This window comes from Wasmannia auropunctata, unplaced genomic scaffold (assembly GCF_000956235.1).
Source record: "Wasmannia auropunctata unplaced genomic scaffold, wasmannia.A_1.0 LD335965.1, whole genome shotgun sequence".
Lineage (NCBI taxonomy): Eukaryota > Metazoa > Arthropoda > Insecta > Hymenoptera > Formicidae > Wasmannia > Wasmannia auropunctata.
The window spans coordinates 2,238-12,903 of record NW_012026925.1 but is presented as its reverse complement, the minus strand read 5'-3'; the positions used below and the strand labels follow the sequence as shown (position 1 = coordinate 12,903).

The 10,666-nt window shown below is 30.1% G+C and overlaps 2 protein-coding genes and 1 long non-coding RNA gene across 10 annotated transcripts in view; 2 read left to right on the top strand and 1 right to left on the bottom strand.

The window, feature by feature from the left end:
* LOC105454971 (E3 ubiquitin-protein ligase MIB2-like) overlaps positions 1-3,317 on the top strand; it is a 6,787-nt gene extending 3,470 nt beyond the window's left edge. For all 3 annotated transcript variants that reach the window (XM_011697964.1, XM_011697963.1, XM_011697962.1), the window contains 4 exons: positions 330-693; positions 863-1,074; positions 1,545-1,804; positions 1,976-3,317. In XM_011697964.1, coding sequence (XP_011696266.1) covers positions 330-693; positions 863-1,074; positions 1,545-1,804; positions 1,976-2,289 — 1,150 coding nt within the window. In that variant the 3' untranslated portion in view covers positions 2,290-3,317. The remainder of the gene's footprint in view (positions 1-329; positions 694-862; positions 1,075-1,544; positions 1,805-1,975) is intronic.
* Positions 3,174-3,968, bottom strand: LOC105454972. Of its 2 annotated transcripts, none has more exons than XR_975069.1 (2): positions 3,878-3,968; positions 3,174-3,416 (listed from the first exon to the last, which is right to left on the bottom strand). It is a non-coding gene; the product is annotated as an uncharacterized LOC105454972 (long non-coding RNA). The 2 variants fall into 2 exon arrangements; XR_975070.1 differs by having other exon boundaries at positions 3,174-3,419; positions 3,878-3,967.
* Positions 3,890-8,252, top strand: LOC105454973. Of its 5 annotated transcripts, XM_011697970.1 has the most exons (3): positions 3,890-4,024; positions 5,947-6,762; positions 8,145-8,252. In XM_011697970.1, the coding sequence occupies exons 2-3, from the start codon at positions 6,101-6,103 to the stop codon at positions 8,236-8,238; spliced, it is 756 nt and encodes a 251-aa protein (XP_011696272.1). In that variant the 5' UTR covers positions 3,890-4,024; positions 5,947-6,100; the 3' UTR covers positions 8,239-8,252. The 5 variants fall into 5 exon arrangements, with proteins under 5 accessions (XP_011696272.1, XP_011696267.1, XP_011696269.1 ...); XM_011697965.1 differs by lacking the exon at positions 8,145-8,252 and having other exon boundaries at positions 3,892-4,024; positions 5,947-7,393; XM_011697967.1 differs by lacking the exon at positions 8,145-8,252 and having other exon boundaries at positions 4,012-4,078; positions 5,947-7,393.
* Positions 8,253-10,666: the final 2,414 nt, after the last annotated feature.

Below are 10,666 nucleotides of genomic sequence, written 5' to 3'. Positions count from 1 at the left end.
TGCTCCAGGTTCAATCGAATGGCAGATCCCCGCAACGCCGATTTGACAAAACGACGTTTAGTAAATTGGCTTCAGCGTTGCCATTTTGTTAAAAAAATAAAAAAATATATTTTTTACTTCTAAAAACTTGTATTATTAAAGCCTTAAAACGAATTTTTTGTTACTTTTATTGTTTTCCTAAAAAAAATTCCCAAAGTTACCGATTGATTTTTAGGCGGTCAAGGTGGTGTAACCCCTTAATGCGGTCACGTCTGCGTAACAATAGCTTGGCCACGCTTAAATTAATTCATTCGATCAATGTTTAACTACGTGAATCTGTGAATTTGCAGTGCAATGGGGAGGCTGGTTACACGCGCGCGTCACTTGGTGAACGTGAAAAAAGAGGACGGATTCGTAGCGTTGCATCTAGCGGCGTGGAACGGACACAGGGAAGTCGCAGCCATCGTTCTCTCGCAAAACGGCTGCCACGCCAAAGTCGATCTTCGCAACAATATAGGGCAAACGCCGTTGCACTTAGCGACTTTGAAGAGACACTGGCCGCTCGTCGAGCTGCTGGTGCATCATAATGCGGACGTCGGCAGCACGGATAAAGATGGTGACACCGTGTTGCATATCGCGATAGCCGACAGCCTGAATCAACAGACTGCCGTGCCTACACTCGAAAGTAGCCGAAATTCACCGCTTATATATGCCGTACGTTGTCTGAAAGTTCTTACTTTTTATTACGTGAATAGGTGAATCAGTTCTATAAATCTATAGTTGTGCTGTTTTATATTTTAAGGTTTAAAATTTTAAAAAGGAAATGAAAAAAGAAAGGTTAATTTATCTTTTTTTTTTTCTAACAAACAATTCTTTTAGACAGATCTGGCAAAATCTGGCAAGGCAAGGTGCAAAGACTGAATTAGCATTAGCTTGTTTTCTGGTAAGCGTGGACAAAAGTTGCAAAGTTCTTGAGCAAGTCATAAACAATAATGACAAGACGCCACTCGATCTTCTGGAAGGCAATCCACAGGCCACTCGGCTCGCCGGTCTTTTACGATCTTACAAATACCAAAATCACAGGACGCAATTAGAGTAAGACGACGAGAATACGAATGTTTTATACATTTTGCAATGTCCGATCTTCGTAATGTAAATTTGATTGAGACGCGACATTAAATTGATTTAAGTTCGCAGTAGCTTAAGATGCCTATAAGCATCGAATTATTAAAAAATGAAGATCAATCGTGATCTCACTATTTCAACTTTAACTAATGATTGCGTCGCAAGTTCGAAAATTATTCGGTGCGCAGTTTAAATGATTGAATAATGAATTTAGAAATTCATAATAGAATTTATTATAGACATCAAGATCTAGCCGTGACCGTAGAAGGCGCTTTCAACTTTATTTGTGTTATTCACTTATACGGTCTTCTGGTTTAAATTAAAATCGATTTATGTTTTGAAAACTGATTTTGCAATTACTTAACGCTTTCGGAAATACTAAACTGATTTTGGCAATTTAGAGTTTTATTAACGAACGTAAAATGTAATTTGTTTTGCAGAATCGAGAACAATCCATTAACCGGTTACCGGATAGTAGAACTACCTCCGTATCGGATAAATAATATATCGCTATCGGAATTAGGATTGCGCTGCGCGAAGAAGAATATAGTCGGCTCCTGCAACACCGCGGAATGTCGGGATGGCTTGGGGATCATAGCGGAGAACACGAATCAGGAAAACCGATTTGATCCCAGCAGTAGTGTCACGCAAGTTAATCGTATCCGTTGCGGTTACAACGAAATAATGCAAATGTTTGAAGGTACGTGATTTTTCGGTTTTATTGTAAATGATCTAAACTGAGCAAAAAAATGGCGAAGTAAGCGTTTGTTGCACCAACGAGATATTCTACACAGCAAATTACATAGCTATAAAAAATCCCGTGGAAATCGTACGCGAACGTTTTACAATATTTTCGAACATTTTTTTCTAGACCGTCAGCTTGCGACAGGCAAGGTTTCCACAACCGATCCGGAGAATAAATCGAAGGACGTATCGTTGGATGGCAAACACAAGGAAGATATCAGCGACAGGGAAAAGGAGAAGGACAAAAATCTGGAGCGGCTACGTTATTTGGAGACTAGAGTTGCGGATCTCGAGGAGGCGAATTTGTGCAGCATCTGCATGGACCATCATCGTAACATCGTTTTCTGCTGCGGGCATTCCGCGTGTAAGCACTGCGCCGCTCAGCTGAAGATCTGTCATATATGTCGCAAGAAGATCAGAAGGAAGATCAATTTGTATTAGACTGTCCGATCAATAATCGGTTAGATTATCCGATCAATGATCACGCTAGAACGTTACACCACGCGGTGCGCGCGTGTACAGTGTGTCTCGGGAGGAAAAGTCGGTGTCAGTGGTAATAATAGTAAAACGGCCGTGATGCGTCCAGTTTTAAAGCATTCCAGCGTTCTGGATTCTAACACAGCTTATATATGAGAATGAGAGACACGTGTTCGCAGAAATTTGTTCACTCGAATCCATGTTGCACATTTCTCTTGAGACACTCTGTTTGCTTGGTCAAAAAGAAATTCTGCCTTGCGAGGTGTCGATGTAAGAGAATATTCACCAATTAATCGTGAGGATGCTCTTATTACGTCGCGCGCTGGTTAAAATTAAATGTACCAAATGTTACTAAAATGTACACTTCCTATCCGCAAAAAATTTGTACGAAAGAGACGAATCTCTTATATCGCATCGAACATCGTGCCATATATTATAGTGAGACAGATTTACGCGTAACACGAGAATCATATTTGTTTGGACACGAGATAGTTCGATCTCACGTTAACTTTTATTTTTTTTGTAGGCTATTAGTTAAGTAATCTGTTATTAATACCAATTGATTTCTAAGAAAACTCATAGTATCGATATAAGCATCAATATCAAGTATAATTATTATTCGAGTAAACAAATAAGATGTGCTTCTCAATGTTTACGAGAAAGAAGTTGAAAAATTTCGAGGTACTGATCGAGGTACTGATAAACAAGTTCAGCGCAGAGCGTTTTACCGATGATTTAGTTTTAGTAGCATAGGAGTAACACACTTGATTTGTAACGTCGACGTTGCAGGTTCGAATTCCCAATTTTTTTTTAGTAGACTGCAATTTTTTACACAAACGTACATCACATAAATTAACACATTTTATTTATTTATTGTACATTACAAAAAGATGCATTTTCTCGCTTGCGATTTTTGCCGAGAAAATTTATTTAATGGATGTTGTAACACAAAACACGAATAAATGTGAAACATATTTCATTCTTTAACAAGAGCACGACGAGATACTGTTAAAGACCGCCAAACTCGAGTAAATTCTTGTACCCACCAAAGAGTCCGGACTGGCCCGGAAATAATTGCAGAATGTTATCGACTACTGACATAAATTTGCGATTATTAACATAAATATTGAATATAATACATTGTTAAAATTATAATTTTTTTATTATATAAATATTTTTATAAATAAATACAAATACTTACAATGCTATAATATCATATATACATATTATCGCAAAATTACAATTCTTTTTTCTACTGTTACCATCTCTCTAGAGTCTAGATATATAATCAAACACACGGATGGTAACTATAAAAATGCAATTTGAATAAAATTTACTAATTTAGCAATAAGTTGTAAATATATACATGTCTAAAAAAACGTTAATTTAATAATAAATCATAAAATTAATATATTATTGGCTAATTGCTTAAATAATGTTAATAGTTACGCCAACTCCCGTAAGATTGTCGATACGTGATCTTTATCCAGATAGACAAATATCAGTATATTATCTGCTATATATTGACGATTAAAAATTGTTGCATAATTACCGTGAGATGCGCGCGTCGCCATATGAGAAATCAGCATATGAAAGAGCTTGGTAAAATGGAATCTATTGAATATCCGTGATTATAGTTAGAGAATCGAGATTTGATTTGACTACGACGCCAATTTCTACAACATAGCAACAGCTGTTGGTACGTATGAATAAAAGAGGGTTGTTACCACTTCCGTAACCACGTTGATTGATTGTGAGTGAGTGTGGTGTGCTTGATTTCTGTTTTCATTGATTTCTTATTCAACATATTATAATTTTTTTGTATTACAATAAGTGCAAATAGAAATTTATTGTTTTATTGGAAATAAAGATAAAAAAATGTAGGTAAATAAAATTATTATTCTCTAACTAACAATAAGCTCACTTAATTTGAGGTTATATTTTGCGTCTTGGCGCATGGTTACTAATGTTAAAATTATATATGAAAATATATCTGAAAATATATAAACATTTATAATTGTTATCTTATAGAGTGAATTTTAATGAAAGTTCGGAAACTTTTGGGATAGACTGTGTATAGACTTTTTAATTAATTTTATAATAATATACGTAGATATATATATATTTTGCACTTCATGCAAATAAGTATATATATTTAAAAATTTAACGCACAGGTATGTAAAAATATATAAAGTATAGAAACGGCCGTCCACAGACTTATTATTATAATGGAGTTTAAATGATCAATTGTATGCAGATCGTAAAAAAATAATAATTTAGAATTAACCTAAATTACAAATATCTATAAAACTATTTAGCAATTTTACTAATAAAAATAGTAATTATGTGTAGTATAGTGATTATGCAACTATTATAGAAAAATTATAAAGGCAGCATGATTGATACATTCACATGATGTACATTATTAAATATTGGCCATACAAATATTAAACCAATATTTAACAAATGTGTGCCAATGTTGAAAAAAAATGTAATAGCAAAAAGAGATAAATTATTGTGGCCGTCGCAAGAATAGATATTTATTTTATTTTATATATAAGTTTAACATTGTAATCAATGCATGCGCCAAGACGCAACAATAACTTTAAATTAATCGAGCTTAATTAAAGAATAATTTTACTTACCTATTTTATCTTTGTTTCAAACAAAAAACAAAGAATCCTGTATACAATTCTTATAAAAATTTCCGGTGAAATTGGCTGAAATTTGATATGTTGTAGATTTTGACTCATTGATCAAAATAAGTCTCAATAATCATCAATTTTGGATATTTGAATTCTAAAAGTATTGATTATTTGACCTGGTGATCATTGAGATTTTTGATCAGTGAGTAAAATCTACATCATATCAAAATTTCAGCCAATTTGACCGGGACCCCATTTTTATAAAAAATGTGCAGGGTTCTTTCTATTTGCTTATTGTAATGCATAAAATTATAATATGTTGAATACAAAAATCTATTAAATCAAATCAAAATGACAGCATAATGTCAGCATTTTATGTATATGTACAAAAAAATTTGGCTATAATTGAATTATAATATGCAATTTTCTATGTCAACAAAATACTATATATTTTTGAAGGATAATATCCTTATTTAAAATTGCATAAGACTGCAACATCTTATGTATACATTTTAACTAAATAATATAAGTATTTGTCTTAATTAATATTCGTTAAATAGTTTTATTCAGTTATTACTTCCACGAATAATACAAATAAAACGTAATTTTTCATGGAAAACAATTTATATATAATTGCAGTTATACATTTGTAGTAAAGTGGCAATATATTGCTATATTGTAAAATGTATAAATTGTATAACAGCAATTTGACGTTATAATCACTACATTTAAATTATTTGTAATTTTATGCTGTTATAATAACATCATACAAAATACATAAAACGTTTTGATTTTATGTCCAGTACGTTTGTCTATCTGGATAATTAATATACAGTATTTCATCGGTGGCAAAAGCAATAAAATGCTGTAATTTTATGCAATTATTGTAGTTTAAAATAATGTATATGTAGTTAGTATATATGTAGTTTAAAATAACATATATTATATAATACGTCTTTTATTCGGACATTTCTAGAACGTTGGCTTCAAAGTGGATAGGAAGGAGAAGAGGCAAGATAAAGAACAAAGAATGAGAAATTCCGTTACACACGGTGACGCAGAAAAGGGTCCATTTGATTGCTAGTAGTACTTAATGTAGGAACGTATGCGGTGTTACATAATATTAAAAGATGGAAGGTGTACCTGATCCTTTGCAGACATCGGAATGTAAAAGTGATAGTAATTCATTTTATAATGACGAGTCAAAATTATGGGTGAAAGATGAAATTAATTATTTTGAAAATTCACTCCTCGAAAATGATCTGGCACTGGAATCATCTGGGAAAATTTTCCACGAAGAATTACAAATCGGCGAAGATCTGGCTGAATCCACCATTGACATACAGGACGACAAGACATTTGTGAAAACAGAAGAATTATTTCTTTTACAAGAAGATTCTGAAACAAGATGTGAATTTCACAAGACCGAAGACGACGATTCCGATCAATATATGTTACCGGGGGAAGAAAAGACATTGGAATATATTCCTCTGGAATACAAAATTAAGGTCGTCAACTTGGCCAAAGAGCATCCAAAGTGGAGTCTTAAAACTTTACAAAAGAATGGATGCTCACGTTTAAAATCTATGAAGCTTTTATATCGGTGGAAAGAAGATATCAAGCGTGGAGGAACAAGAATAGACAAATACACCGCCATTGATTCCTGGACGTATGATCGCTTTGTGGAAGCCTGCAGAGCTAATCACCAGCAGGTTACGACTAGGGATTTGCAGCAATGGGCGCTGACCGCTGCAAATAAATTCAAAGACTTTTCTTTTAAGGCATCTAAGAGGTGGGTCTGGAAATTTAAAAAGAAACACAAAATCAAACAAAGAAAATACACGAAGGATGTAACTGCAATAGAAACTGCCGCGATGGATATAAAGAAATAGATTTTCTGGGCAAACGAGAAAATTTGTAATCTTCCACTTACACATTTTGTCTGATTAAAGCTTAAGTATTTGTAATCATCTAAACAATGCCTTTTGTATCAAAATAGGTATCAAACTAAACCTACGGAAGACACACACACACACCCCCATTAATTTACATAAAATAAACCTTGTAATTTCTAACTAAAACGATGCAACAGAATTAATTGACGTAACCTGTAATTTTATCATGACATTTGTATCTGTTGCGAAATTGATATCAATTTTATTACGTTAGACTTAATATTTTTTACGCTATAATTGACTATACAGTTTAAATCAGTAATCGGAAGACGCCAAATTAATTACTAAAATATTTCTCGAAATCAACATTGTGGAATATAGCTTTAATATTAATATTTTAAAATACATAATTGAGAAATATTAAATTTGACATGGCGTTTCCCGGTTGCTAATTCAAATTGTGTAATTAATTATAGCGTAAAAAAAATCAAGTATTTTATAAAATGTAAAATTCTTTATCTAATTTTTTTATAATGTGCTGAAAATAAAAAAAATAAATTTGAGTGTTTTATATTCGTTTTAGATTATATTTTTATTTATTTAATTATCCTTAAAATTTTAAATTTTTAAATTTATCATTTTGTTTATTTTTAATTCTTATTATTTAATTTTATTCATTTTATTTCATACTTTTGAAATCAATTGTATACGTATTTATGTGTACATTTTTAGCTTTATACAGAAACATATCTTTACATAACACAGATATATAATATAGTACTGTAACTTTTAATTTTGTTTTATTTTTTGACGGCGTGGGACATTTTTACTAGCCTGAAAAATAAAGATTTTTTGCGTTTGGATTGCAGGAAAAGTATAAATATACGACTGTTTGTAATTTGACACTTTATTCATACATATAATAAACTTGTATACTATGTTTCAAATTTTATTGAGAATTTTAATTTTTCGAGAAAATACAACAATCCGCGTAAAACGTGCATTTTTAAACGGTGTACATGATTCCTTCATTTTGGTTATTTTGAAACAAAAAATCGAAATAGTTTTATAAATTAAAATGTACTCCTTATCATTTGACGGACAATTTTGTTGATAACATTTTTAGTTTCCAAAGTACAATAATATTTATAGTATCAAAAATGTGTCAAAAATTTAAACATGTTTATTTCCGTCAATTTTCAAAAAAATGAAATAAAGCTCCGTCAGACGATAGGAAGTACATTTTAATTTATGAAACTATTTCGATTTTTTGTTTCAGAATAACCAAAATAGCGGAATCATGTACACCGTTTACCAATGCACGTTTTACGCGGATTGCTGTATTTCTTCGAGAGATTAATATTTTTCAATAAAATTTAAAACATAAGTTTAATATATATATTAATAAAGTGCCAAATTGTGGATCGTATTTATACTTTTCCAATTCAAGCTCAAAAAATATTTATTTCAAAGTATCCTACTTCCTTAAACTTCAAATTTTTAATTTTTGTTTTTATTTTTACAATTAGCATTTAATTTACTTCCGACAGCAGTCGGGAGTATATTTTTTTAAAAACTACCTCTTTTATAATATAAGTATTACATTTTATTTAATTTTTAGTTTTTATTTTTAAGTTTTAAGAAAGCATAATTGACGGCTAAAACCTTTTAAATGTTCAGAATGACCTTATTATCATATGTCAAGCTCATCGGAGTTGGCCTCCTAAATTATATTATCTTCTAACCTTCATATTTCCTCCTTCTTCTAAATATAATGAAGCAAGTTCAAAAGATGCCCATCATGTTAGCTACTACAAAAATCATTCATATATATAAATCTTATACCTCGAGAAATCGTCAAAAAAGTCCTTACCTATTATAAATAATATTGTTTTTCGCACGTATTCCATGGGTGTTGATCCACAGGCCACGCAAATTGAGGCACCAGCCTCGGTTTTCTTGTATAATGATGTCACGGCTGTCTTATAGAGCAGGTGTGCTGATACAAGTGAATGCGAAATTTTGCCTTTTGTTTATTGACATTCAATTTTATTTCTTATTCTCAAATTGCGGGCTGTATCTCGTATATTAATTAATAAGTTTAAGGCGAACTGGCGAGTGCTCCGGCCGGTACCGAGAGCGGCCAATATATTCAGGGAATCGTCATCAGCGATCCTTGATATTCCGAGAATCGACGAAATCATAATTTGGGATAACGTATATATATGTCGGCAATAATTGAAATGATGTATCGTGCGTTCAAAAAAAAAGATACATGGTACAACATATACAATACAATTATACATGATAAGATATGTGGATAGATATTTTTATATAATTCTATACATAAATTTACACAATATGTACTATAAAATCTCATATATAAATATGTACGAAAATGTCTGTGAATCCCATATCTCATGTATATTTATATATATAATATATAATATTATTTTATAAATGAATATATAAAAAGAAATTTATGTGTATTATTATACTGTATACATATATAAGAATTAGACAATATTATATAAATAATTTCTACATAATTAAATTAATTTTTTTAATAGTTAATATGATTACAAATGAAAAATTTTTTTACTGGAAAGCTTTGAAAGTCTATTTTACTGATGTTAAAAATATAAAATATTTATATGGTTATGAATACGCATAAAAAAGTGTGTTCCAAGTTGTAGGATTTCTAAGTTTTTGATAAAAAATTTTTGAGAATTTATTCTTGATTAAAATAGTTGTAGCAAACTTTAATTTAAATTATTTTACATTAAATCAAGAGTAATATAATAACTTCCGTATGCAACAGTGTATACATCTTAGAGCATTTTATTATTAATTACTCGAACACGTTCAACACTTTCGGAATATAAGTTATTTCAGATACGTTTGTGTAAATTTTTGTTAAGAAAATTTAACTATTTATCAAGACTGCTTAATTACTTTACTTTTCTTAAGATAGTTACGTAATAAGATAAGCTTGATAAAATTTTTTAGGAAAAGAAATTTAAACTTTTTTCCTTAAAAATATGAAAATTAAAGGAAAAATTTATCCAACATTAACATATTTAGATTCTTAAATGTTTTCTTTAATGGAATTAACTTGAAAAAAAAAATTAAAAAAATAATTATATAAGTAAGCGTTGTAAAGTCTACAAAAAATATAAAGACAAAAATTTAGAAATTTTTTAAACAAAATACGTAAATTAAATTATTTATTACACATTGATAAAAGTAATGATTTCCGTTTCATAATAAAATGGAACGAATTAAAAGTATCATTAGAAATTTAATGCACATATGTATATTTAATTTCCAAACCGAAATGTGTGATCAAATGAAATTGCCAACATACTTTTAATTCTTCGTACTATGAATTTACAAATGCAATATTTTTAAATTGTTAAATTTAATATTTAACATTTAACAAATACTTTTATAATTCTAACTAACTGAATTTATATAATCATACATGTTGTTTAAATATTGTTCAGAATTTTGATAATACTTATATGTTTTTCTACGAACATAGAAAAACATGTCTGTTTCGGAACAAACACACACATTAATAAAAATGATTAATATCTTTCTTAGATTTATTCTCAATGTCAATGTAATTTTCTTAAAAATAATTTTTATATAATAAGTGCAATACAATTTTTACACGTTATATTTAATACACAAAAAGCTTGATATTTTTTTTTAACAATGATGCTTGTAAAAATGAAAAAACAGCTTTATAAATGATTAATTATGTTAATTTAATATTCTTTATAACTTGTATGAATT